General features: G+C 39.1%; 14 protein-coding genes and 3 non-coding genes across 17 annotated transcripts; 9 read left to right on the plus strand and 8 right to left on the minus strand.

Annotated features, from left to right (window-relative positions):
* Positions 1 to 78: 78 nt before the first annotated feature.
* DST1 (transcription elongation factor DST1) lies at positions 79 to 1,008 on the plus strand (the record flags this gene model as incomplete). Its single annotated transcript, XM_056227968.1, has 1 exon — positions 79 to 1,008. One exon carries the CDS (start codon positions 79 to 81, stop codon positions 1,006 to 1,008), a length of 930 nt encoding a protein of 309 aa, XP_056087737.1.
* A 413-nt stretch (positions 1,009 to 1,421) lies between these two features.
* On the plus strand, positions 1,422 to 1,883 carry DPC13 (Dpc13p; the record flags this gene model as incomplete). The annotated part of the gene is made up of 1 exon (XM_056227969.1): positions 1,422 to 1,883. One exon carries the CDS (start codon positions 1,422 to 1,424, stop codon positions 1,881 to 1,883), a length of 462 nt encoding a protein of 153 aa, XP_056087738.1.
* A 251-nt stretch (positions 1,884 to 2,134) lies between these two features.
* On the minus strand, positions 2,135 to 3,163 carry HEM2 (porphobilinogen synthase HEM2; the record flags this gene model as incomplete). The annotated part of the gene is made up of 1 exon (XM_056227971.1): positions 2,135 to 3,163. The coding sequence occupies one exon, from the start codon at positions 3,161 to 3,163 to the stop codon at positions 2,135 to 2,137; it is 1,029 nt and encodes a 342-aa protein (XP_056087739.1).
* Positions 3,164 to 5,786: 2,623 nt separating this feature from the next.
* Skdi_7.trna13L lies at positions 5,787 to 5,901 on the plus strand. The gene is made up of 2 exons: positions 5,787 to 5,824; positions 5,858 to 5,901. It is a non-coding gene; the product is annotated as a tRNA-Leu (tRNA).
* A 722-nt stretch (positions 5,902 to 6,623) lies between these two features.
* SKDI07G2160 (carbonyl reductase (NADPH-dependent)) lies at positions 6,624 to 7,670 on the plus strand (the record flags this gene model as incomplete). The annotated part of the gene is made up of 1 exon (XM_056227972.1): positions 6,624 to 7,670. The coding sequence occupies one exon, from the start codon at positions 6,624 to 6,626 to the stop codon at positions 7,668 to 7,670; it is 1,047 nt and encodes a 348-aa protein (XP_056087740.1).
* Positions 7,671 to 8,445: 775 nt separating this feature from the next.
* Positions 8,446 to 9,864, minus strand: OCH1 (initiation-specific alpha-1,6-mannosyltransferase; the record flags this gene model as incomplete). The annotated part of the gene is made up of 1 exon (XM_056227973.1): positions 8,446 to 9,864. One exon carries the CDS (start codon positions 9,862 to 9,864, stop codon positions 8,446 to 8,448), a length of 1,419 nt encoding a protein of 472 aa, XP_056087741.1.
* A 466-nt stretch (positions 9,865 to 10,330) lies between these two features.
* Positions 10,331 to 10,981, minus strand: PNC1 (nicotinamidase; the record flags this gene model as incomplete). The annotated part of the gene is made up of 1 exon (XM_056227974.1): positions 10,331 to 10,981. One exon carries the CDS (start codon positions 10,979 to 10,981, stop codon positions 10,331 to 10,333), a length of 651 nt encoding a protein of 216 aa, XP_056087742.1.
* Positions 10,982 to 11,605: 624 nt separating this feature from the next.
* On the plus strand, positions 11,606 to 14,395 carry VIR1 (Vir1p; the record flags this gene model as incomplete). The annotated part of the gene is made up of 1 exon (XM_056227975.1): positions 11,606 to 14,395. The coding sequence occupies one exon, from the start codon at positions 11,606 to 11,608 to the stop codon at positions 14,393 to 14,395; it is 2,790 nt and encodes a 929-aa protein (XP_056087743.1).
* A 314-nt stretch (positions 14,396 to 14,709) lies between these two features.
* On the minus strand, positions 14,710 to 16,218 carry MIG1 (transcription factor MIG1; the record flags this gene model as incomplete). Its single annotated transcript, XM_056227976.1, has 1 exon — positions 14,710 to 16,218. The coding sequence occupies one exon, from the start codon at positions 16,216 to 16,218 to the stop codon at positions 14,710 to 14,712; it is 1,509 nt and encodes a 502-aa protein (XP_056087744.1).
* Positions 16,219 to 18,359: 2,141 nt separating this feature from the next.
* Positions 18,360 to 18,443, plus strand: Skdi_7.trna14L. Its single transcript has one exon. It is a non-coding gene; the product is annotated as a tRNA-Leu (tRNA).
* Positions 18,444 to 18,613: 170 nt separating this feature from the next.
* On the plus strand, positions 18,614 to 19,344 carry HOP2 (Hop2p; the record flags this gene model as incomplete). Its single annotated transcript, XM_056227977.1, has 2 exons — positions 18,614 to 18,668; positions 18,740 to 19,344. The coding sequence occupies 2 exons, from the start codon at positions 18,614 to 18,616 to the stop codon at positions 19,342 to 19,344; spliced, it is 660 nt and encodes a 219-aa protein (XP_056087745.1).
* A 228-nt stretch (positions 19,345 to 19,572) lies between these two features.
* On the minus strand, positions 19,573 to 19,836 carry AGA2 (Aga2p; the record flags this gene model as incomplete). The annotated part of the gene is made up of 1 exon (XM_056227978.1): positions 19,573 to 19,836. One exon carries the CDS (start codon positions 19,834 to 19,836, stop codon positions 19,573 to 19,575), a length of 264 nt encoding a protein of 87 aa, XP_056087746.1.
* Positions 19,837 to 20,481: 645 nt separating this feature from the next.
* On the minus strand, positions 20,482 to 20,949 carry RPL24A (60S ribosomal protein eL24; the record flags this gene model as incomplete). Its single annotated transcript, XM_056227979.1, has 1 exon — positions 20,482 to 20,949. The coding sequence occupies one exon, from the start codon at positions 20,947 to 20,949 to the stop codon at positions 20,482 to 20,484; it is 468 nt and encodes a 155-aa protein (XP_056087747.1).
* A 1,106-nt stretch (positions 20,950 to 22,055) lies between these two features.
* RPL30 (60S ribosomal protein eL30) lies at positions 22,056 to 22,577 on the plus strand (the record flags this gene model as incomplete). The annotated part of the gene is made up of 2 exons (XM_056227980.1): positions 22,056 to 22,058; positions 22,263 to 22,577. The coding sequence occupies 2 exons, from the start codon at positions 22,056 to 22,058 to the stop codon at positions 22,575 to 22,577; spliced, it is 318 nt and encodes a 105-aa protein (XP_056087748.1).
* Positions 22,578 to 23,019: 442 nt separating this feature from the next.
* Positions 23,020 to 23,382, plus strand: CGR1 (Cgr1p; the record flags this gene model as incomplete). The annotated part of the gene is made up of 1 exon (XM_056227982.1): positions 23,020 to 23,382. One exon carries the CDS (start codon positions 23,020 to 23,022, stop codon positions 23,380 to 23,382), a length of 363 nt encoding a protein of 120 aa, XP_056087749.1.
* Positions 23,383 to 23,631: 249 nt separating this feature from the next.
* Skdi_7.trna15F lies at positions 23,632 to 23,722 on the minus strand. Its single transcript is given in 2 exon segments — positions 23,632 to 23,667; positions 23,686 to 23,722. It is a non-coding gene; the product is annotated as a tRNA-Phe (tRNA).
* A 1,166-nt stretch (positions 23,723 to 24,888) lies between these two features.
* Positions 24,889 to 26,460, minus strand: SCW11 (putative glucan endo-1,3-beta-D-glucosidase; the record flags this gene model as incomplete). The annotated part of the gene is made up of 1 exon (XM_056227983.1): positions 24,889 to 26,460. The coding sequence occupies one exon, from the start codon at positions 26,458 to 26,460 to the stop codon at positions 24,889 to 24,891; it is 1,572 nt and encodes a 523-aa protein (XP_056087750.1).
* Between the last annotated feature and the right edge of the window lie 600 nt (positions 26,461 to 27,060).

Below are 27,060 nucleotides of genomic sequence, written 5' to 3' on the forward strand. Positions count from 1 at the left end.
CTGAAAAATAGCGAATAAAAAAATTGCTCAAGCAGCAGAACGTCTACAGTTTCGGCAGTACTTACAACTGTATTCATAATGGATAGTAAGGAGGTATTGGTGCACGTTAAGAACCTAGAGAAGAACAGGAGTAATGACGCCGCAGTTCTGCAAATTTTGCATGACTTGGATAAAGAGTTTGTTCCCACTGAAAAGCTATTGAGAGAAACAAAAGTTGGCGTGGAAGTCAACAAGTTTAAAAAGTCAACTAATCTCGAGATCAGCAGACTCGTGAAGAAGATGATTAGCTCTTGGAAAGATGCAATCAACAAAAATAAGCGTTCTAGACAGGTACAGCAACACCATCAGGAGCATGCACCAGCTAATGCGGATAATAAGGCAGGTGTGAATGGCTCTGTGAATGGTGTAGAACAAGCTTCCTCTTCTCAGTCAGATGCCACGAAACAAGACAAATACGTCAGCACTAAGCCGAGGAACAGCAAAAATGATGGTGTGGATACAGCTATATACCACCATAAATTACGTGATCAGGTACTAAAGGCGCTTTACGATGTATTGGCCAAAGAAAGTGAGCACCCTCCTCAGTCCATTTTACATACTGCAAGGGCTATAGAAAGTGAAATGAACAAAGTTAACAATTGTGACGCTAGCGAAGCCGCATATAAGGCCAGGTACCGTGTAATTTATTCAAATATCATATCAAAGAATAATCCGGATCTTAAACACAAAATTGCCAATGGCGATATAACGCCTGAGTTCTTGGCTACATGCGATGCCAAGGATTTAGCCCCAGCGCCCCTAAAACAAAAGATAGAAGAAATCTCTAAACAAAACTTATACAACGCGCAAGGTGCCACCATAGAAAGGTCAGTCACTGACAGATTTACATGTGGTAAATGTAAAGAGAAGAAGGTATCTTACTACCAATTGCAAACGAGATCTGCGGATGAACCTTTAACAACTTTCTGTACTTGTGAAGCATGTGGTAATAGATGGAAATTTTCTTAGGATGTAAAGAAGAGGAAGATTGAAGGTGGAGGCAAAAAATGATAAAAGTGGGAACAGAACAACTTGCGTTCTCTGACGGTATTCATATCGATACTGGGCAAGTGGGGGCTCAGGGGGGATGACAAATGTACAACCATTTCTAATTTGTAAACATGACTAATTGATATGCTGTACATCTATACAAATACCATCGGTGTAACTTTTTCTGTTTTGTTCAAATAATTTTTTCTGTATAGTCAAATTCCTTTGTATTATTTATGATTTTCATGCTTTGTTTACTGATGTTCCATGCATTACAAATGCCACTCGGACAGAATGAAATAGATAATTGCACTTTCAAATATAACATCTAAACAAGAAAAAAACTCGATCCGAGACCAAAGAGAGGAAACTATATATCACGATCATACACAATGTTGAAAGTAGTATGGAAGTACACTTCTAATGCCACTCGTTCGATGAAGTTAACGAATGGGTTTATCCCCAACTACACCCAGAGTTTAAGGACAGCTTTCTTGGTACATCCGAAAAGAAACTACGCCCAGTCTTGGGACGACAGGCAACCTAACGATAAGATTGACGCACACATAAAAGTACAAAAACTTATGGACGAAATAAATTCAAAGCCTAGTGTTCTGGAAAAACTAGAACATGTGAGTAACGTAATGATCGAAAAAAATTTGATCGATTTAGATGCGGCATCCAATGAGGGAAACACTATGAAACCATGGCAAATGATCAAGATTTTAATGGATAGAGATTTAAGGCATGCTATGAAGGAATTTAAATCAGAATTGGAGAAATCTGGCATTCAGTTAGGACCTGACCAATTAGGCCCATTAATGACCGTTTTGGGATTGGAAAAGAAAAAATAAAGGGAGATGAAAATAAATAAAAAGCATCTTCAATCCTTTTTGCCAATGCCCTCCGTATATATGTATAAATGTGTTACGTATGAACTCACTACATAAAACTCATTAGGAACATCATACGGTTTATCGTATCACTTGTTAGAACGCATTTTTATTTTTTTCCTAAGTCCTGAAAAATCGAGGACCTTACTGTCAGCACTGTTACATTTGTCTCTTTACAATCGTTATTGTTACTATTCACAAGGTGCGAAAATTCAGTTTTCTTCATCCAGCCAGTCCAAGAATTCAGGAGCCAAATAAGTAATGATTAATCTTGCACCTGCTCTCAAAAAACCTTGGTGAGATTCAAAAGCGATAGTCTTCAAATCAACAACACCCTTTTCGGCAGCAGCATGTAGCATTGCGTATTCACCTGAGACATGATAGGCGCAAATTGGCAAGTCTTTACAAATTTCACTTGCATCCCTCATTATATCTAAATAGAAAGTAGAAGGCTTGACAATGATACCATCGGCACCTTCGCCCATATCTCTTTCTAACGCCCTACGGGCCAAACCACGACCAGCAGGAGGCAATTGGTAACACTTTCTATCACCATTGGAGGGAGCTGAACAAGCAGCATCGCGGAAGGGCCCATACAGGTTACCGCTGAACTTGGCGGCATAAGATAAGACAAAGGTCTTATGGGCTAAATCGGCATTTATCAAGCCTCTCTTGATATCTTTGATTCTACCATCAATCATATCACTTGGAGCCACACAATGCGCACCGGCCTTTGCGTAGTTGACTGCTACGGCAGCTAATCTAGAGACACTACGTTCTCTATTTATGGTGCCATCATCGTACAAAACCCCACAATGGCCATGAGAAGTATATTCACAAAGGCAGACATCGCAAATAATGTACAATTCCGGGAAGTTTTCACGAATGAATTTGATACCTTGGATAACAGGCCCTGCTGGATCGTCAGCTGCGGTACCAACAGGATCCTTTGTACCAGGAATCAAAGGCACACCAAACAAGATTACGGAACGTAAGCCCTTGTTGACTAATGGTTTCAGGTAGTCCTTTAATCTATTGACACCAATTCTATTGATATTGGGTAAGGAGTCAATTTCAGTGAAGTCGTCTGGATTATCAGAAATAAATAATGGGAAGATCAACATGTTTTTGGTCAGTTGGCGCTCACTTTGCCACTGTCTCAACAGTGGATGATTGTAACCACCTGCTAAGACAGATGAGATTTCTGTTGGCTCAATTTCCAAAAATTCAGCTGTATGCATGATTTGTCAGTGTTTTCTGATATGGATGCCTGGAGAAAATATTAATATGTGGAAACCACAAAACTTCCACTTATATAGCTAATTTAGCCAGAAATCATGAACAATAGGATGACGCATAGACGTCACTACTCTTCATATAAGTTGCCTTTCTCTTTTATAAATTGGGCAGGCAGCTTGCCTCAGGCCAATCACCGCACCGAACAGGGATTGCTCGTTTACCCGTTGCGTTCAAAGTTTTTCATTTTCCGCATCATCTACTTTTTTTTTTTTGACGCCGTTTTTGAATGTCTTGGTCATTGATCTTGAAATGATTTATGTTCGTGTTTTCACGGCACAAAGGTAGGCAAATCGGTAAATTTTACTCGTAATAAATAATCAAGGCCTCTAGAGGATTTAATATCAGGAAATAATAATGTGAGTTTTTTGCAAATGGCCTTATATTCCTGACATCTTCTTGAATTTGTGTTTTAGCGTCGATGAAGACTCTTCCTTTTTTCGTACGGTAATCTGGACATCTTGTTTCGTCTTTTCTTTTTTTTTTGCGATTGCTTGTAATTCCAGATATGCAGCATTTATTTACAGGTGCTGATTGATTTACTATAGAGTTTATCAGGTAGTAGTTCTTTTTCATGTCTCAATTGAAGAAAAGGAACCCATAAATACATTAGCACTGAACAAACAATAACTGCCGCATTGGTTTGTTTTCTAACTTGAATTTTTCTTTATACATATGCCACTGTATTAGGATGGGTGAATACCGTTTTCTTACTTTCTTCCTATGAAGGCGAAAGAATGGTGAAGGACAACTAAACAATAAATCGTTTTTCACACATCCCCATAAAGCTTTCTCTGTTTGTCAGTTGTGACTCATCTTTCGTCGATGTTGCTTGGTAGATACAATTGAACAAGATTGAGATATCTAAAATGTTCAAAAATTATACTCTCTTATGTAGTTTCCGTCATGGCTGAACGAAGGAAAACTACATCACCTGAGAATTACGAACAATCTAATTTTCTCATAATTAAGAAGGCGAACTACCTAAAAGACAAATATCTTGGTTATGTATGGTATGCGTTGAATATCCAGTCGCAAAAGCTGTCCTGCCCTACTTTATATAAACAAAATCAAAATGGAAATGCAACTAAAAGAGACACATAGCCCGAAAGAAAACAAAACTATTTTGAATCTAGGATTTATTTAGGGCTTCAGTTACTAATTTTCTGGGCTATGAATTGTTTGTGCTATTACACACTGGGCTTCTAGAAGTATTTAATGAAGGCAATTCCACTGTGTCACAAATCCAATATGGTATTGATTAAAATGATTACCGCATACTCGGTTCAAGATGGCTGGTAATACACCGAGGAAATAGAGTACTAAGAATACAACTTTGCTTCAAGTCAGGCGCCACATAAGAATGAACATTTGCATTTCAATGATGTGATACCACGAAGACGAAACCCTTCTTAAGTTATCATCAAAATTCTGGTCTCGAAGCCCTGCATTACAGTTCTCTTATACGGGACACCAGTTATATTCTCCGATGTTAGCGAAGCCAGTATAGCCTTGGTTTAGTGGGTGGTCGTAGAAATGAACTCTACAAGTGACATTTCCAAAACGTTCTCATACCAGGTCGCAATCGCAGTCTCATCTCACCAAATTTATCATCGCTCAAGTCATTGCCAGAATAAATGAGTGCCGGCCATTTGAACCTAATCCATGGAATAGAGAACATAGCGTGGACTCGATTCAGGCTACAGCTAAAGCCACTAATTTACCACCGTTAATGCACCACAATCACATTTGACTTTGCTGGGCGAGCCAGAAATGAAATAACCTAGACGAAGCATCTTCCAATCAAGTATTGTTAGCTTTTTCACACTATAAATAGCCGCCGCTGCCACTGCTATTTTGTCATTAATGGCCCATTACAGGTTAGAATGTATGCAAAAATGAAGAACAATGTGACAAAATGTTGGAACAAGCAGGTTCATCATTATTCACATAACTAGTCCTTGTTTCAGAATGAAGAATGTTGAAATGACGTTTTATTGATGGGTGCACTTGGAGTCAAAGATCCATTAATTGAACATCAACTTGGAATTTATATATAAATGATATGAGTCGTTACATTGAACTTATAGTAAATTCCCTAGGTTATTGTTATGTTGAACATACTTAATATGTCCAATCGGCGTGTGTTTTATATACCTCTCTTATATAAGTATAAGAAAGATTTCTGCTTTTATTCTTAATTAATACTACTAATTATCAACACAAAAATGATATCTCACAATTTTTACTAAACAATACTATGTCCATGCAGCAGTCCATCAATATTACCTCGGATGTGAGGGGTCATCTGTGTGACTAAGATATCTACCGCCATAATGTTGTACATTGTTGAGATAGGGCTCACTTCAAAGTAAGAGCAGTACTACTTTCCGGGCTCTCTTAATATTTACGTTGCAGCGATATGAATCTGGGTATCTTCACAACTGTCTTAAAAAAATTCCAACAATTATCATACGGTACATCAAATTTTCAGTGATGTATATTACTCAAGTTGGGTATACATGATAATTATAAAATGTTTAGGCTCTCGAAATTCAACAATCAAGTGGTTGTTTGGCCGAGCGGTCTAAGGCGCCTGATTCAAGAAAACCTCTTGACCGCAGTTAACTGTGGGAATACTCAGGTATCGTAAGATGCAAGAGTTCGAATCTCTTAGCAACCATTATTTTTTAACAAATTCGTTCCTTCATCACTAGAACGCCTTACAACGAACATTTACAGTTCAAAATATTTGTTTTTTAACGCACCGAATATTTTGTTGTGTGCCTATTCGATTCTTTGTTTCAAAGGCACGAATTTTAGCCATGAAACGTACAAAATTGCGCAAGAGGGGAGCATCCACTGGATTAATTCACATTACATATAGACAGTTAGCTCATTGAGTTCAAGGTCATTTAGTTTCGACTAATTTTTGAGTACCAAAAAGGAAAAAAAACTGGCTTTTACCCACAAGGGATAGCAAGCAATTAAGCATTGTGCCTGACAACTTTCTCTTATTTCATTAATTTAGTAATTAATGAAAAAGTGCTGCCCAAAGACCCATAAAGAAAAGAAATCGCTATTTTGTTTGAACAGACATGCGCATGCACATCACGTGTTTGGTATATTTTTGGTTCGGCTTGGTTCGGTTCGGGCTTGGCTCAATTTGGCGTGGTTTAGCTCAGCAAAGCTTATTTAAGGAACCTCTTTACGTAATCAAACGGAAGAGCTCAAAGAATGAGGTTATTCATTATAACAGGAAACCTTTCTCAAGGAGAGTTGATTTTGAGGTTTAATTAGGATCAAATCATTTAGTATAGGAATAGAACAGAAAGGGCACTCACTATACATTTTTATAAAAATCGATCAAACCAATCATTAAGAAAAAACTTAAGCTGAATAATTATGACTTCTGAAAAAACCACTGTATTCGTTTCTGGTGCTACTGGTTTCATTGCTTTACATGTTGTGGATGATTTGCTGAAAGCAGGTTACAAAGTCATCGGTTCAGGTAGATCTAAAGAAAAAAACGATGGTTTATTGAAAAAATTCAATAACAATCCCAATCTTTCGATGGAAGTTGTCGAGGACATCGCTGCTCCGAATGCTTTTGATGAAGCTTTTCAAAAGCGTGGTAAAGATATCAAGGTTGTTCTGCACATTGCTTCCCCAGTACAATTCAACACCACTGATTTTGAAAACGATCTGCTGATTCCGGCTGTCAATGGCACCGAATCAATTTTAGAGGCAATTAAAAAGTATGCCGCAGATACTGTTGAAAAAGTCGTCATTACTTCTTCTGTTGCTGCCCTTGCAGCACCTACGGATATGAGCAACAATGGCTTCGTTGTTAACGAGGAGAGCTGGAACAAAGACACCTGGGAAAGCTGTCAAGCCGATGCCATTACCGCGTACTGCGGTTCCAAAAAGTTTGCTGAAAGGGCTGCTTGGGACTTTGTCAAAGAAAATCAATCAGCCATCAAGTTTACAATTTCCACTATCAACCCAGGGTTCGTTTTTGGCCCTCAACTGTTCACAAATTCACTTAAAAACGGAATAAATAGTTCTTCAGCTATTATTGCCAAATTAGTCCGTTCTAAAGCGAGTGGCAAATTTTATAATTTCAGCGGTCCATTTATTGACGTCCGTGACGTCTCAAAAGCTCACTTAGCTGCATTTGAAAACCCAAAGTGTGCCGGCAGAAGATTATTCTTGTGTGAGGATTTATTCTGTTCCCAAGATGTAGTCGACGTCCTGAACGAGGAATTTCCGCAATTAAAGGGTAAGATAGCTACTGGTGAACCTGGCAGCGGTCCAGGCTATTTGGCAAAAAATTGTTGCAAGTGCGACAACTCTGAGACCAAAAGGTTGTTGGGATTCAAATTTCACAGCTTCAAGAATTGCATTGTTGATACTGCATCACAACTGCTAGAAGTTCAAAATGAAGCCTGAATTAAATGTTGATCAGATCTTCCCTCAATTTTTTTAATTACCAGAAAATATAGAGATATATAGCTTATAGATTAGACGTTTTACCTTACGAACCGAAGCGCTTTTGTTGTACACAGTTTTGTCTCTTCATGCCAAAATCAAAATATTCAAAGCAATTTCGGGTAGATCAGCCACAGCATCTGACAGTGGTGTCTATGATTTCTTGTTTATGCTTGTCCTGAGCGTCTATCAAAATATGTCAAAGTGCTCTTTAAACTTAGGTGGATCTCACGATTTGAATTTCATTAAGCCTTAGAACAAAGAATGTTTTCCTTAAATAACATGGACCTTGCAATAATCTATGGTATGATATGTAAAATGCAAAACCAACTATTTCAAATAAAAAAGAGAAACTTCGATCGAAAAATGCTTAAGATGAGCTTGCCGTTCTGACCAAGTTAGAATATTTACATATATAAGAGGTTTTATTTTTTTGCAGTAAAATCTACATGCGCGATATACTAACGGGGAGAAAAACCACATCAAAGGACAGTTGATTAACCGCAATAGAAATGCTGCTAGCGATACCCGAAATGAAAAAAAAGGGCTGCCGTTTAGATGCAGAATGCCCAAACCATGTCAATTTACTTTTTTAATTTCGACCTATTAAAAGGGATTGCAGTTTTTAGAATGCACGGCGAAGTGAAGCAACAATTAGATAAATCTGTAGAAGAAATGAACAAAGAACTTAGAATAGACCTTATTTAAAGGCGGTGGGATGAAAAGGAAGGCTTCATTATTTATGGCCAGCACTTTTAACATTATCTTCTTTCCAAGACCCGTCAAACATATGCTTTACATAAGCCGATTCGTCATCACTTGATTTGGAGCCCATGTGTCCAGCATCTGGTGAAAAACTTGTTATTGGCAGAACCATCACATCATCTACAATAACAGGCTTCTTCATAAAGGAAAAAAATTCCCACGGCACTAAATTTGACGACTGCAAAGATGCTGATATTTTTTTATAGAACTTTCTTGTCGATTTGGCTGACCCACTGCTGTCAACCTCATCTGCTGGCATAGAAGCGCTGTCGCTATCGTCCTTGGTCAGGTTTGGGTTGACCAGTAGGATATCGTCGTTGTGTTCCAGTGCATTGTTTAAATATTCGAAGATGATGTCAGAGAAAATGCCTGGACCCGTCCAATTCATTACATCGACTTCTTCGTTATTTTCCGATTCGGAGTGTTTGTCAGTCCTGTCCTTATGTCTTTCCTTCCTAATGTTAACATTGTAATCATCCTTATATCTTGAATCAATCATATCACCGATAGGAACGCCTGAGTTTTTCACGCTCATTAAAGTTGATGCGGTAATATTCAAAATCAATTCTCTGAGGATTGGATGGCCGGGCTTAGCTTGAATAGTCCATTGACAAAACTGGATTCTACGGGCATAATGGTCATTCCAGTCAACTCTGTCGGGATCAGCCTCAATGCCGATGACTAGTCCCGGTTGCTGTGATATTTTACTGCTTGTGGGAGGTGAGACCTTTAGATTTTTATAAGGAATCGCGATGTTCACGTTTATTATGTCGTCTAACCATGATTTCCTCTTGGAAGGCCATGAGTCGATCGGCTTTAAAAGCCTGGTGTCTATATCTGAGTAAACACCACCTCTTGCGAATAACACTAAATACCTAAAAAAGTCCGCCTTCAATATATTTTTAGGCATCAACTTAAACGCTTGAACAACTAGTGGTACGGGTGCGTAAAGATTCTCCAAGAATGGGATGGTGGAGTCATCTGGAATCAAAGAATATTGGTAATGTGATGAACCTGACCATGTTTTCTGACAAGTTCTGAAATTGGAGGGAAAATCCTCACTATCTGTGCCAACTTTCCAGGTTTGCCATACTCTCTGCGGAATTGGAGACTGAGGGTCGTAAGGGAACGCAAATGACAATTGATCACGTAAACTGTACAGATGGGTTTTCTTCTTGCCAACCGCACTTTGTTTCCTGAGATTTAGATCTTGTAAATGCGAAGTCGTGGGGAGAAGCGTCTTCTTATAATCACTTTTACTTGGGTGAAATTGAGAAAGCAACCTTTTGTTAGACAGATGAAATGACAACAAAGAGTAAAAAAGAAGCACGGCTACGATTATCGTCTTTGATTTCCTCGTGGCAAGCAGATGGGGTAGCATCCTGGACATATTCCCAATTTTTTTATTCTTCGTTGAGTTACTACTGGCTTTGCTATTGAAATGGAAAAAGAGGAAAAGAAGTACTTAAACCTATATATGTTAAATACAAACATGCAGACGAAAAGAGAGAATGTACAGCGGCAGGAGAATAAGGCCGGTATATGAATAAGACGGAAACAATAGTTACCTAGCTGCCTTGATGTAGGAGTTTGACGTTGCTGTCCCTGCAACGTCAAAAAATACGAAAAGGCGCGCGCGGTTGAGGCCCAGCCCATTTTTTTTCGCGGTGGGCCGGCCAAGTGGCCCAGGCAGTTCTACCCAAAAAAGAACAAAAGAGAGAGGCGCAAGTTAAGATGTTTTATTAATCAATCCTTCGCCATGACAAAAGTCGGTATATATATATATAATTTTATATAGTAGATCGTGCAATTGCAAGCAGGCCCAGATGGCGGGTCGAAAAGACGCCGTCAGGATCTTATTTCTCCACTACGTTGACGTTGTGGGCCTTCAGTTCTTCCTTGATTTTGTTGATGGCTTCTGGATCCTCGCTGATGGATCTCGTGTAGTCCAGCAGGACGGTGGTCTTGTAACCTAGTTCCGCGGCAGAAATGGCAGTAGCCTTGACACAGTAATCTAAAGCGACGCCGACAACGTAAACTTCGTCTGTATGATGCTTTTCCAAATACTTATTCATGTCGGTTTTGTGGAAGTTCCAAATATCGTGGAAGGCAGAGTAGTACTCACGATCGGTCAAGAAACCCTTGTCGACAATCTTAATGTGCTTGGTGAGCACCTGCTCCATTATCTGGTCGACCAACTGACTGCCCCAGGTGTTTTTTACACAGTGTACAGGCCATAGGATACCCTCCTGGGTAGAATCATCGCCTGGTCTTGGAGAACGGTAGGTGTAAGTGGAATAAGGTTCTTTATCTTTATGGTTCTTGGCGAACGAGACATGTCTGGAAGGGTGCCAGTCTCTTGTAACCACAATTCTGTGCCAGTCTCTGCTAGGATCCTGCATCAGGTCTGAAATGGGATTGATCAATTCCTCACCTTTTGGGACAGTCAAGGAGCCCAAAGGGGAAATGAAGTCATTTTGCATGTCAACAACAATTAAAGTCTTCATTTTTTCTTTGTCTTTATGTAATTTTTCTTTGCTACAGTCGTAAGCGATTGAAGGAGAGGAATTTACTTTAGTTAGTCACTTAACAAATTGATTTTAACCAAGCACTATATACATATATATATATATATATATGTTTATTAATAGCTAACAGCACATCAAACAGTCATAATAGGAAGCACATACGTATTGGCCCGAACCGAAGCCCCTGCCTGCCCTGCCCCTTGTGGAACTTTTTTCATTTGCTAATTTCGATACTATCAGTACGTAACAGCACGCGGCCCCCTATGTGGGGCTACCCCTTTTTTTAGTTTCTTTTTTTTTTTTTTCGGGAACGTTCCAGGAGTCCGAGTGCCGTTCAAAACGATATTCGGATTAAACGAAAACCGTTCATAGTGACAAAGGGGTTTGGTCACGCGACCCGTCAAATGTGATATGAAAACAGACCAAGAGGTTACCCTATGGTCATTTCGATTTTTTTTTTATATTAATAGTTTTTTGTTTGGATCTCGGCGGCAGTTTTTTCTGCCTCATACAAGAAGGATCGGATCCTAAGGAAAGACAGAAAGGAGAAGCAGGGGTAATAAATAACAGCAAGCGCAACAGCGGACAAACCTTACCACCAGAATGCAAGAACGTGCTAACCATGCACCACTGGCGACGGCAGCTCCACGGATCTCCCAGGAAACCATCGACGCCCTTTCGCAAGCAATTTTGAAAGCGCTTCAGAAATTAGCCTCCGTTGACAACAATCATGAAAATAACCCGGCCGATATAGCGTTCATGCTCATAAACTCTTTCAAATACTTACCGGTTTCCACTACTCCTGCGGACTCGTTTGACGCAGAACTAGAAAAATTGGATATTTTTTCTCCCCTTCTACAGATCGCCGTTACTGCTGCTAATAATAGTAACATAATATGGGATCTTATAGCGGTATTATTTGCATACATCTCTATTCATAAGCAATTTCATCCTTTGATCCTGCACAATTTGGATGTTTGGAATGAGTTCTCAGCGGATCTTGGTGAGGGAATTGCAACAAGCGCGAATCAAAGCACGGATTCGATAAAATTCGGCGTATTATCGCTTCTTTCCATTGTTCAAAATTTTGAAGAAATCACCCCAAGCTTATTTGAATTTTTCAAACTCGGTTTAAGGTCCACTTTACTCAAGATTTGGGTGCCACAATGGCAAAAGTACAATTCGAAAAAAACGACGAGTTCAATTAATGATGAAGAAAAAATTTCTGACTGGATAACAAAAGATTACCACGTAGATTTTTTTATTGCCACCTCATTGACGTCCTCGCCATCTTTGAAAGTTTTACCCTCTCATTATTTTGTCTACAAAATTTCCAAAAGAATTTCTCACTTCCCAAACTTGATTGACCCGGACTTATATCGTTCCGCAACCTCAGTAATAATGGAAAATGGTATTTCAGACAACGGCGCTAGCGACAGCAACAATGTCAATGATTTAGCCTTTTATTTTCAAATCTTAATGGAGGTTATTGACCACCCTGAGTTGAATTACCTACAAGAGAACCGTTTAATTTTGTTGCTAGACGTTGCATTAAATCACTTGATTCTAGTTCCTACTCATTGTTTACATTCGAGCTTAGGCGAATTGGGCTCTACTCAAAGTTTGTCGTCTACTTTAAATATCATTCAGTTCCTTTTATCGAAATTTTTAGTCAATATGGGCAGTATCACACAGTTAATCAATAAATCGAACAAGCACTGCATCAATAATAATAATAATAATAATAATAATAATAATAATAATAATAATAGCAATAATAACACCAACAACAACAACAATAATAATAACATTAACAACAACAGTAGTAATAACAATAACAATAACAATAATAATAGTAACAACAACAACGGCAACAACAGCAACAATGGTAATAGTAATAATAATAGGAAGAAGGACTGGTTCCAGTCGCACCAGACTAACTACCAAATCCCCTTTTGGTTCGAAGAGTCAATTTTACCGCCAATTCCACCGATTTCTAAATCGCTATTTACTTTTGACAAAGATTTAAATCACGAATCGGATTCAATCATGATTGTTGAGGATCTATTACGTTGTTTGAACTCAACCATTCTTTTGATATCTAAACTTCTAAGAGACTATAACGATCTCAATATCAATGCATTAGCTCAATCATCAAACGATAGTAACACTGACATTAACCTAAACAACCATGTAATGATGGAAGAGTGCATGCAACTTTATTTAGTCCCGCTATTCACCTCGTTACTATTGATCCAACAATTAGAGGACCAAGATCAGGGACGAAAATTAAACAAAGAAGAGGAGCTCGAGGACAAGGAAGAGGAAGAGGAAGAGGAAAGAGAAAATATAAATCTTATCGAGTCCTCCTCAGTAAAGAAATTGTTCTCGCAATTGATTTTCTTTAGCTCTTTGAAGCTGTGTGAAAATCTGATTATCAAGGAGAAAAATTTGGCGCTATATCATTTAATCAAATTCACGGCAAAAGTTTCTCTAGATGACTTGATTTTGCAGAAAATTTCGATAAACTTATTAAACCATTTATTTTTCCATCAAATCAGCGATGGAGGTGATGGTGATGGTTTGATCAAGAAGTTATGTTTAAAAAATCAACTTTCTTTCCAAGCCTTGAAGGATTACATCACATTGTGGAATGATGGTTCTGAGGTTTATAATCCATTCTACAAGGAACTTTTCTATGAAGAGCAACCAAAAATTGAATTGATAAAGTTGACAATGTTTGACCTGATTGAATTGTTCCCTGATGACGAGCAATTTGTGATATCCACACCTCAAACCGCAATGGCCACTGATGATAATTCCATATCATTGCAACCAGTTGCACAGAAGAATGCTGAAGTTTTCACTCCACTATCAAAGTACGATGCTTATTCTTCCAACTCTTTTGTACCGTCCACGACAAACAATGCTAATTCTAATACTAATAAGCAGCAACAGCCACAAAACTCCACTTCATCTTCATCCAACAGGTATCTGTTCAACAAAAGCAGCCTCCTTCCACAGGAAAATACCAATAACAGTGCACAGGGACCTGGATCCATAGATGACAGTTATTCTCTTGATAACTCTTTCAATACAACGAATACCAACATGACAAGGCAACCAACCACGTTAACTAGAGCCACCGATGCGATGACCACCGCGCCCACGACACCAACCCCATACAAGAACAGTAATAGTAACAACAGTAATAGCCTATGGATGGAATCGCCAATGTCGAATTTCAAAGGTTCTATCATCAATAAAAATTCCAGCAAGAATAAAATGGTCAACACCGGTAAAAATTACATTCTTGGGGGCCACAATAAAGTTAAAAATAACAGTAGAGCTCAATCGATACATATTGACGACTTCGAGAATAATAATGACTAGTCGTCACCTCCGAGGATAGCAAAGTATGTATGTTTGTCAAAAGCATCCACCAAAACAAAACCAAATTACCATCAGAGTATAAAATATATATATATATTATTATTATTATTATTATTATTATTATTATTATTATTATTATTATTATTATTATTATTATTGTTATTATTATTGTTATTATTATTATTATTATTATTATTATTATCATTATTTATATTATTACCATTATTTATTAATTATTAGTTATTAACGTTCTTGATTTTTGCTCTGTTGTCTTCTCTATTAAGTCCCCGCACCTCCAAAAACTTGTCAGCGTGTCAATCCATGTGTGGAAAGGGCAATGGCAAACTTCTAATAGGCGGTAGTGTTTCCGCTTCTTGAGCCTGTTGATCCAGCCGGGAAATAGGGGTTTGTTGGATGGGCATGGCGGTATTGGCCATGTTCATTCTTGGCGACAATAACAGCGGTGTTGTACTTGACGAACTATTGGTAGCCATCGTTTGATTTTGATTTTGATTCGATGTATTTTGTAATTGCAACAATGAATGTTGATCTTGTTGCTGTTTTTGGATGTTTAGTAGTCTATTGTTTAGTTCTTTCTGGAAATCAGGCGATGATGACGCAGAATGCAAATGGTTTTGGTTCATTACATATTCCAAAGTATGCAGATTCGTACCGCTCGCAGATCTGCTTCGCATTGTTGTGGGTGTAGAAGTCTTGGATTTTTTCCTTGATTGCTCCTGTAAGTAGTCTTGGTCAAGATTATCAATGCTAGAGTTGGATGGATCTTTCAACCCATCGTCTTCATCCTCACCACCGGTGGTAAAATCGGAGTCTGATTCATTAGAATTTCTTTGACCAACCAACAAATCGTTCAGGCTTAATACTGAATTTGGCCTCTTCAACTGTATGGAACTTTGATGTTGTGCTCTGAAAACAGCATTGGTGTTCGAGTTCACATTATTCAATCCTTGGAAATCCGTTAAGGATCGCGGCCTCGGCAGTATAACAGTATTTGAATAACGCTGTGATTGCGAATTTTGCTGCTGCTGCTGCTGCTGCTTTTGATCAGGGTTATCTATAAAAACGGTTCTAGGCGCACTATTAGCAAGCGGTGTCATCATTTGTAAGGAAGACAACGCGTTCAATTTCAATCTACTGCCGCTATGGCTGTTACTCAACGAAGACGAGGTCGTAGGGGTAGATGTGGTCTGATAGTTCATGTTATTCAGTGCTAAAGAAGGAGGAGGCTTCACTGAAACAGGAATCTTAGCCATCGGGTTGGCTAAAGAAGAGGCCATGAACGCATCATTACTGCCAGTTTCGCCGATTTCGAATTTCGTTCTCCTTCCTTTCCTAGTGGAAGATCGACTTGAATTTTCTTTCGGTGCGATAGCTATAGGAATCAAGGGAGAAAGCTGTTGTTCTGGCAGTGGTGGTGAAAAACTTGCCGAGTTCAAATCTGGTATGCTGGTAGAACTGGAACTGGCGCTATTTATCGGGGAGCCGACTACTTTTTTCTTCCTGCCTCTTTTGCCTCGAGGGTGAGAGTTGGTATGGATCCTTCTGTGTCTCGTCAATTCATCGCTTCTACTAAACCTTTTCACGCATCCGGGGAAGTCGCAAGCGTGGGGCTTCTCACCGGTATGGATTCTCATGTGTCTTGTCTGATGCTCTAACCTATGGAACGCTCTATGGCATATAGGGCAGGCATGCGGCCTTGGAGCCTCTGATTTTGCAGCCGTCTTGGACTTGCTCTTACTGTCCTTCAATAGAGACTCATCATCGACTTTAGACATTTGCGTCACAGGATATGGACTTTGCATGGTAGTACTACTCTGTTGTCTTCACTAGACTCTGCTCTAGGTTTAATCACGAACTGACTATACGAAATGATTCTTTTATCTTCGAAGCGCTTTACCGAGGCTGTCTTGTCTTAATCTCCTTTCCTTAGTCTTTCGCTAATGGATACTGGGGTGAAAAAAAGTTATGATAAATAAATTATCCGAGAACCGACTATTTTCTTTCTTTTTTCTGCTTGCTTTTTCCCCACTTTTCTCGTCCGGCCTGTTGTAAAAATTTGCTGTTGCTCTCTTCCTACCTAGTTTTTCCGGAAGAAAGCGCCGTAGGGCTTTCGCTGCCACTCCAGGTTTTCCCGAGACGGACGTTTGCGGTTCTTCTCTCGCGAAAACAAAGGCAAAGCTGAGCACGTGGAGAAAAGCCGGGAAAACTCAAGAGCTCAATCAAGTATGCCGGCAAGTGAGCTAGCAGACTTACGCCGCTCCGGAGTTTCGCACGACGAACAGCCGGTACAGGTTCGCGAGAAACGCATCTTCATGGCGACTCCATTCATCATCGTCTCATCATAGTTTCGTTTTGACTTGCACGAGAGGTATTGTGATTTTGCGCCTGTTTGCTGCCCGGTTGTCGGTGCCAGATGCCCTGATTGTTCGCGAAATGGCTTGGAAAAAGATGAAGCGCATTTTTGTGCGCTATCGAGAACGTCGCGAACTAGGCACAGCGATAACAGTTCGTGGGGCCAACCCCGGACGGCAATCTTGCAAACGTCAGCTTTGAACGACATTGCTGGGTGCGAGGAGTTGGCTGGTTGATTTTTAGTCTCGCTGAAGTGACTGCGCTGCGTTCTTCGCTGTGCACACTCCCCGTACGCCCACAAGTGTGGACGGACTGTACACCACCAATCTCACGAATTTCACGTAAAAAAAAGTTGGACCGCCCGGTCACCCACCTATCCGGCCTGTAAATACAGATGCGTGCCATAGCTAATCAAGTCGATTACGTAGGGTAGTGATGGCTCCACTCACCCCCGGCAGAGAAGTCATCGTGTTCAAAATGTGTACGAATACGTGCAGAAGCGAGCTGAACTAAATACATGGGACAGGGCAACAACAAGTTAAATAGATATGCATTTCCTTTTCTCTTTTTTCGTCAGTGTTAGCGGGAACAATAGCGTTTGTTCTGATAGCGTATATACACTGAGCGGGATGGCTACCATAAGTAAAACTGCCGCTCGCATCAGTTGGTCTTCTGCTACTGGTGAAAGCACTTACTAGGAGAAAAGCGCGGCAGCTCATACAATTATTTTGTAGCGTTGCTGCGATGAGTGCCTCTATTGCCGTTTCCCGCCCAACACGGCCAACGGTACGCAAAACTAACGGGTTGGCGGCACGGTAGTTGCACGACCGTTGCAAGTTCGCACACAGGCAACGATCGATTGTTCCGTGGCTATAATAGCACCGCGCTGATTGCGAAAGATGCCGGTGGCAGCACGAAACTCGGCATAAGACTTGAGCGGTAATGAGAATGTCAAGTACAAAAAAACTATCTCACCAGACGCAACGTTATTCAACAAGACACGATACTGGGTAATGAATGAGCTGGCCAGATCGATTTCGGAAAGAAAGGTAAACCAAAATTAGGTCGCTTGAGGTCCTGTGAAACCTCCGCCTTGACGTAAACTGGTAGTACTCTTGAGCTTAGGCATCGGCAGCACGTGTCGATGCCGAACCTCTTGCGAAAATTCTAGATTAATCGTGTTGGAACAGGTAAGTTTCTAACTAATCACCTAAGTAGCCATCGTTCCATTCGGAACATTTGGAGGGACGTACACCTGATATTTGTTTCGGGATAAAGAACGTTAATTGGGCGTCCGGACAGTAGACACGGACAAAGTTAAAAAGCTATTAATAGAATGTTAACTTGGAATCTATATATATAGTGCTATCGGCGTTTGTTGTTCTGCCTCTCTTATACAGTGCAAAAAAGGCCTGCTTTCATTCTTGACCAATACGACTGCTTATAACGGAATTGTTATTCCCTTTCTCGTGAATAATCAAACTATGTGTTATCCTTCAAGCCCTTCACGCACGCTGCAAACGGCGACTTGATTCATCCCTATGCTGTGGCTGGCTTGTAGCTTAGCTGGGACGACCCATTCCTACATGCTGGAGGGTTGGCCGAGTGGTCTAAGGCGGCAGACTTAAGATCTGTTGGACGGTTGTCCGCGCGAGTTCGAACCTCGCATCCTTCATTACTTTTTGCTGTTTCTTTTAACTTTTAGTTAATTTCTTGGAATTCATCAAACGCCATTCTCTGGGCGGCTAAATCTCCACACAGTATTTCTCTTTTACGCGACTAAAAAGGAGATGCTGTTTCTAAAGTCGACCTCACGTACACTAATCTCACCACATTATGACAAGAATGGCACCTAAAAAGAAGCCAAATGATAAAACCGTCCAGGCAAAAGGCTCAGAGGGTAAAGTACTCGTCTTTTTTCTGTTTACTATTCCTTACCATTACTAACAACCCCCTCCATAATTTAATCAGCCGAACAATTAATAGAAGACTATTTGGTGTCACAATATAAGCCGTTTTCTGTCAATGACATCATTCAGAATTTACATAACAAGGTGACCAAAACAACCGCTACTAAAGCACTAGAGAACCTCGTCAACGAAAAACGTATAGTATCAAAAAGCTTCGGAAAGATCGTAATTTATTCTTGTAATGAACGGGAGACGGAGCTACCCAGCGATATAGATCCTTCTGATTTTGACTTCGAAACCATATTACAGTTGAGAAATGATCTGATAGAATTAGATAGGGATAAATCGATGGCTAAAGACGCTCTTGACTCTGTTACTAAAGAACCTGAAAACGAGGAACTCTTGAAAATCATTGAAAAAGAGGAAGACGAGTTGAGAGAGATCGAATCAAAGTTGCAAAGTTTACAAGGCGACTGGAATCCAGCCAACGATGAAATTGTTAAGCAAATAATGTCTAGGGATGCACTCTTTCAAAAAGAAATCACCAAGAGGTCAAAGATTTGTAAAAATCTAATAGCAACAATAAAGGATTCAGTGTGCCCAAAAAATATGAATGACTTTCTAGTACGTACTTTGAAAAAAAAAAATCACATGTCATTTTGTTAACATACTAACGAGAACTTTTCTACAGGAAGAAATTGGATTTGAGAACATTTAAAGGGAAAAAACATCAGTTGATCGTACCCGAAAAACTTGTTTCGCTGCTAGTTAATTTTTATCATGCTTTTCATTTTTTCTTTCTTTCTTTATTATTGTTATTAGATTACATATAGGTAAATATCTTTATTTCAGTGTATAAGTGCCATGAAAGACACAATGGAGATTTGGAGCCGCTCAAAAAACATACTGTGTATTTATAGGACTGTCTTTCTTAGTTGCAGTAAGAGCAGGATCGCAGTTACTGACGTACGTCACGGATCTGTAATACTCGAAAACACCTTGCATTGATTTCCCATTGGCAAGGATAGCAGTCGTCGACACAGAATATGGTGTCGACTCCAAAGTAGCCGAGGGGATTCGCTCGCATGAAACGCTGACGCCTTGTGCAATTGCTGGAGCAAAGAGAGCAAATAATGGTAGACAGTTGAGAAATTGCATTTTGTGTGCAGACACGAGGTTTGATGAAATTGGGCGTGCGATTTGCTGTAGAACTGAATGTTATTTAAGAAAAAGAAAAAACATAGGGAATCCGACACATCACATCTTCGCACAAAGTATTTATATGTATATTCACAGAAAGAACCCCGGATCGCTTGGCTAAGACGGGGAATATATGAGAGCCAACATCGTGAAACAGTCTCTACTTTGAAGTTTCAATGTCCGCGTGGTGTCTTTCCAGTCCAGCCTATACATGTCAATCTTGAGCCGCGTGTAATTGCCGTATTCGGAAATTACATGGTTTCAGCAACTGTTTCGCCTAAAAAAAAAAGCGCTACAAGCAGGGGAAAGAAATGTTTTAGTATTAAACAGCGGCATAGAGTATATTGCCAGCGGTTTGAAACAACTCCCTCAATATCGGGTATTCATTTTGAAATCCAGATGTGGTGGCTTTATACGTGTACTCTAAAGCCTTGCCATCCGGCCCACACATGCAAATACGGGCACCCCAACCGATAGATAGATAGATAGATAGTAAATTATACCTCGCGAATGAATTATACAGAAAATAATACTAAATCGAAATATTTAAAAATGATTTAAAAGAAAAATATTCATTGTACATAATAAGTCCAAGCATAAATCTTAACGAGAAGTAGCAGCAACCTTTTGGAAAGCACCCTTAGCTTGTTGCTTGGAGAACTTGGAACCTTGAGTACCAGCGGACTTAGCCTTTTCAGCCTTTCTAGCAACTTTGTCAGCCTTCTTCTTTTCCTTGTCAGCCTTCAATTTTTCTTCTCTGTTAGCCTTTCTAACTTCTGGCTTCAAAGATCTTCTTTCCTTGATCAAGTCCAAAGAAGCACCAGTGATTGGTCTTTGAGCCTTGACGGTCTTTCTAGATCTTTTCTTGGCGACTTCTTCGGTGATACCTTTCTTGTGGTGCTTTCTGAATAAGACGGTCCAAGCGATTCTTCTTGGGTTCTTTCTTTGCTTGAACAAAGAAGCAGATTTGGAGTTTTGGAATCTGAAGATCTTGGAGTCACCACGGACAAATAGGGTACCTCTACCTGGGTAGATTCTGGCACCTGAAAAAGAATCGATTTCAACCTTCATTTTATCACTATAAATATCAAAATTTTCAAAAGAGATTTGAAAAATACTCAATGTTAGTAAATCTAAAAATCCGTTATAGATAATCATCTTGTCAATATAAATAATGGCATGCTTGAAGTGCTATTCGGGAGGTCGCGTCATCGTAATAGAAAAGGCGAATGCCGTGGTCGACATCTTAAACTTCAAATTACTCTACTCTTAGTTTCTTTCAAAATTGATAACATCTATGCCAGTCAATATTCGCGTTCCTCCATTGCTCCTGAACCATGAAACCTTTCTTATTGCATATCTTGCTCGATAGTCGATATTTACTATACGCTATACTAGGATAGACTTAAATTTCTTCAAATTTCATTCAGGTATATTGGTTCAAAGGAATACGGATCATTCTAACACACGTAGCGCTCAGCTGCCATTATTATGACTTGCTCATCATATAGGGACATACCTCTCAAGTTATTGTCTTGGTGTCTTCTCTACTTTGCAATGACAATAGCGGGAACCATGCAAATGTACTAAAATATACACTACCTGATGGAATTACTATACAATAGATTAACAGTATCTTACTGCTGGGTGGGACTTCCCTCCCCTCTGTGTGTACATTCATCCTGCCAGTACCAGGCAGACGGCCCAGGCTGCTTGACCTCGTCCCATCCGGCCTGGGAGAGAGTACTCCTGCCCGCTCTGCGCTGCCGCCTTCCAGCTCTTGAACAGAAAACGAAAATTCCCATTGAAAGGTGACTCTTTTTGCAACAGCAAAATATGTGGTGAACAGATGTAAAGTCGTCAAATGTACGGATGAATGTGCATTTTGCGAAAAAACATTCATTTTTTGGCCGAGACGCTTTTGATTTTTTCAATTTTTTTTTTTCGCTGCAGATGGAATGGCAGAACCCGCTAACGATAGAGCGTAACCACGCCGGGAATTTTATTATAAGCCTTTTCTTCCATCTGCCTTTGATAAAGGACTTAATATACAAATTCTAAAATCTGTTTGGTTATTTGTTCATTTTAATTTTTACATTTTGCTTTTTTTAATATAACCAAACAGACCGGAGTGTTCAAAAACCTACAGCTTATTCAATTAATCAATATACGCAGAGATGGTCAGTATAATATGATTTAACAGCTATTTTGCTTTCCTCATTCATGGCATTCAAGAAGGGCTTGGAAACCTCGCCTTTGACGGCTCTTTCTATACGTAGAGCCTCACCGATGACTGTGAAAAGAAAGCGAAGTACTAGCATGCTTCCTTCAAACAACCTTACTAACAATTAATACGTTATTTTTACCGTTTCAAATTTCAACAGGCCCCAGTTAAATCCCAAGAATCTATCAACCAAAAGTTGGCTTTGGTTATCAAATCTGGTAAGTACACCTTAGGTTACAAATCCACTGTCAAATCTTTGAGACAAGGTAAGTCTAAGTTGATCATCATCGCCGCTAACACTCCAGTTTTGAGAAAGTCCGAATTGGAATATTACGCTATGTTGTCTAAGACCAAGGTCTACTACTTCCAAGGTGGTAACAATGAATTGGGTACTGCTGTCGGTAAGTTATTCAGAGTTGGTGTCGTCTCTATTTTGGAAGCAGGTGACTCTGATATCTTGACCACCTTGGCTTAAATAAAATAGGCTTAATAATCTGTGCTAGCACGATTGTTTGATATGTATATTTTTGATATATAACTTCTAGACTATCTATTAATCTTATTTTTGTTTACCAGATCCTCGCAGACACGTTTTAGCTAACCTCATTAGTTGTTGGCAAGTAAAACGTCACGCTAGTCGTGTAGGGTTTTTTGCTCTTCCGTACATATGGCGCTCTTTCGGCAAATCATCATCCTTATACCCTGCTTTATTTCTCATTTATCTTTGCATGAATTTTCTATCCGCCTCCGCCGAAATTGGAAGAAGCGATGAGATAAAATTTTCAGAAATTTACTAGTGATAGCATATAAGAGACAAAGAATCAGTTTATCATTTGACTAGCCGCTATAATAGAACAAACATTCATAAATAGTGTTCATATTCTTTGGAAATTAAAGTAAAGCATAACTAGGGAAAAATGGCGACTGAAACAGGAGTAAAGCCAAAACTTGTAAAAGGTGCTTCAGTTAGTAGGAAGATCTGGAAGGTGGAAAAGGCACCACTGAGAGCCAAGAGTAGAGTTGTTAAGAATAAGAAATTAACCTCATGGGAACTAAAAAAACAAAAAAGATTGGAAGACAAACAATTTAAAGATAAGTTAAAAGGTCTAAAGGATGAGAAGGAGGAAGCTCGTCAAGCTAAAATAACCATGTTGAAGGAAAGAAGAGAAAAGAAGGAAGAAAGTGAAAGATACGAACGTTTGGCGGCTAGAATGCATGCTAAGAAGGTTGAGAGATTGAGAAGAAGAGAAAAGAGAAATAAGGCATTGAAAGAACGTTGAGTTAAAGTTCTCTTCCAAAATCGTATGGTTAAACACGAGGATATATAGCATTATAGAAGGCTGATGGATGCACTAGTTAATAGTTAACGATGACAAGTTTTTTTAATAGCAACTGTATAGTAATTTATTACAACAAATATTTCAAGAAAGTATGGAAAAAAAGGGTTATTTGGCTGAGAAATAAGCAACATAAAACACACATTGCTAAGACTCAGTTGTAGAAATATAACAGTGAAGAAGAAAAAAAGTTGCGAATTCTGTGGATCGAACACAGGACCTCCAGATTACTTGACCGAAGTTTTTCTTCAGTCTGGCGCTCTCCCAACTGAGCTAAATCCGCTTATTTTTTATGAAAATGTGTAATTCACGATAGAATACATCAATACCGCTCAGGGCCTTAATATATCACTAAAGCATCTGAAACAGACACACCCTGAAACACATAGAGATGGGTATGTGGAGCAATTATAACAGTGATTAGATGTATTTTTAGAACGTCGAAATACCTAAACAATTATGTTGGAACAAGTAGGTTCATCATTATTCACCTAACTAGTCATTATTACTATCTGAAGTGTTCAGATTGCCTTCTAAAGTGTACTTCGTATATATTACACAGATGTCGTATCTTTAATAGAATGAAGGGATGCTAAACGAGCTGTTCGAAGAGTAGGCTTGACTGAAAACAAAGATCCATTAATTGAACATCAACTTGGAATTTATATATAGGTGGTATGTGTGGTTACATTGAACTTATAATGAATTCCCTAGTTTATTATTATATTGAACTTATTTTACATGTCCAATCGACGTGTGTTTTATATACCTCTCTTATATAGTATAAGAAAGAGTTCTGCTTTTTATTCTTAATTAATACTACTAATTATCAACAAATTACTTAGATCGGAAATTCTGCGTTTCCACCCTATAAGTACAAACCAGATCCCACATATTGGAAACAGAATGAGTTACATCCCTCGACTACCAACAACTTACCACCAGCATTGCTAAATTATACCCTGGTATTACTCGAGGCTTTAATAAAGCAAGAAGACGTTCATGGAAAGGAGATTCAGATGGACATATTTGAATTCAGAATTAAAATCCTCAACAGTAGTATAAAGACCATATGTTCTTACCCAGATTCAAACTGATGCGTGGCAGCAAAAACAAATCATGCCTCAGAAGTGCTAAATCAATGATTGCTTAAATGTTATAATGTACAAATTAAATGATAATGTAAATATGAACTGAACTGAATAATACCGTATAAATGGAAGAGCAGGAAGCAATTGTGCACGTTTTGATGTTGGCTATACATTCCTTTTTATAAACCTTTCTCTTTCTTCCTTTATTTTTTTATTTTTTTTTTTTAACCTAATATTTTTGTTATTCAAAGTTGTAGTAACCTTGAGTTGATGAAACGTCTGTCATTAATATCGTGATGGGGAGGATCAAAACTACTATTATTTGATCTTTCTATGCTTGTTTCCCGAATCGATTAAATTATGGAAAATAGTCGATGACACCGAACGATTGTTCGATTCCGTAATCGCCAGGTGACTTCCAGTAATCATTGTAAGTTGATAATATTGTAACATCTAAGTCCATTTCATTTAAGATGTTTTGAACCGCAGTGATTTGGTTAGCTGTGGATGGAATATTGCCACCGTTTTGAATACCAGCTGATGGGTAACCAGTTTCGGTGATGAAAACATTGGGAGTGCCGCAAACACTTTTAACTAGTTCAACCTGACCTTTGACAAATGTCCCTGCGCTTTCTGCAGTAGCACTGGCATCAAAGTAGGCGTGTGGGTTAATACCAACAAAGTCAATTTCAGAACTTTTGCATAATTCAGGGTTATTCTCAAACGATACTGGCGGTTCACTTGTGGTGATTTGACCAGAATAGCCAGCTTTGTTTAATTGAGATTTGACAGAAGAAATCTTACCGATCAAATCTGAAACAGAGCACCAACCATTGTGAATAGCCTCATTTCCAACAGTGATAAAATCAAAGACGTCCCAACCATTAGTTTGACCGTATTCAATCAATGCGGAAACAGAATCATCTATGGAATCAACACCGCTATTAGTGACGTATAGACCTTGGTTAATCTTGATGCCTAGTTTGACGGCAGCTGGTTGCACAGTTTCGATAGAATTACAATCAGTACCGTAAACACGAATTCTAACAATACCTTTGGATTTAATCATCGTTAAATCAGAGGAGACCGCATCAGCAGACTTACAAGAACCATCATCGTTATAGGGAGAGTATGCAATAGCTTTTGGAGAAGAACTTATAGCAGCGCTACTGCTAGAGGAGCCTTCGGATGTAGTAACTGCTGCATCTTGTGTGGATGAAAGAGTAGATGAAGTGGTCTTCGTAGTTGGTACGGCAGTTTCTTGAGACGTCGTTGTTGGGGTCGTTGTTTGCTGATCCAAAGTGGTAGTAGCAGCGGCTTGATGAGAATGATGTTCTGTGTGAGAACTGTCTGCAACAGTAGCTTCCTCAACACCATTGACCGTATTCTGCGTAGACGTAAAAGTAGAAGGAGAAGTAGAGAGCGAAGTATAAGTAGAAGGAGAGGTAGAAGGAGAGGTAGAAGGAGAAGTAGGAGAGGGGGAAGAGGAAGTAGTAGTAAATTGTTCTGCATCTCCATCTGTATTTATTGTGGAAGGAGGAGTATTGGTTTGCTGCGTGGAAACTGGCTGCAAAGTAGAGGTTGGTTGTGGAGCAGGACTTGATTGCGAAGCAGAAGTTAGCTGTGAAGCGAACGTGGTCCTTTCAGCCTTCTTTACAAGAACTTTTGTGATAGTGGTGGCCGGTTCAGCTGTAGGGTTGACACCTTGTGGGATTAAAGTTGTGGTAAAGGTAACACTATCGCTTATCAAGAATTCCACAGTTGGAGCAACAACCACTTCGGTAGTGGTAGAATAAAAATCTGTCACTACGTTAGTCGTGCTTGCTGTATGAACTCTTGTTATAATTTCTCTCTTTGGAAGAATTGGAAAAGCCGAGGCTAGATAAGTTAAGCATATCAATGACGATAGAAAGCCTGTTACTGAAATCATAATTATTTTCTATTGATAATTGTAGTAATGAGGCGGAAGTGCAATAATAAGTCAATGAATTATATTAAATGAATGAATAAAATTTATTGCAGTAGAAGTGTATAAAAAAAGCTTGGTCTTTGAAAAGAACGAATCTATGTTGTTTGGTGATTTAACAAGTATGGGGTTTTGGTATTAATCTATAGAATTATAGTTAAGTGATTTAGGAGAAGACATGTTTAATTAATTTCAATCTTCTTAGCTCTTAAATAGTCTTTTCAAAAGGTCTCAGTTTGCTTCAATACAATTTATTGGTTGGTGATTTTCTAAACTCTAACATTTAGAGATCCAGCTTGTAAACAATAACATTCTTCGACTTCTACCCACCTGGCGAATATGGTCAAACAAGGTTTAAAATGACAACCCTCAACGTCAAACAAACAAACAAATAAACAAACAAACAACAAAAACAGACGCTATGTTTCGTGATGCATGTTTCGAGTGGGTTTCGATAGTTTTTCTTTGTACTTCCTACTACATTTGCTCATGTGCTAGTCACCAGCTGCTGGTTTCCTGAATTTTTCACTTTCTTCACAGCCGCTTTTTAATGTAAACAAAAGC

Source organism: Saccharomyces kudriavzevii (genome assembly GCF_947243775.1).
Source record: "Saccharomyces kudriavzevii IFO 1802 strain IFO1802 genome assembly, chromosome: 7".
Classification (NCBI taxonomy): domain Eukaryota; kingdom Fungi; phylum Ascomycota; class Saccharomycetes; order Saccharomycetales; family Saccharomycetaceae; genus Saccharomyces; species Saccharomyces kudriavzevii.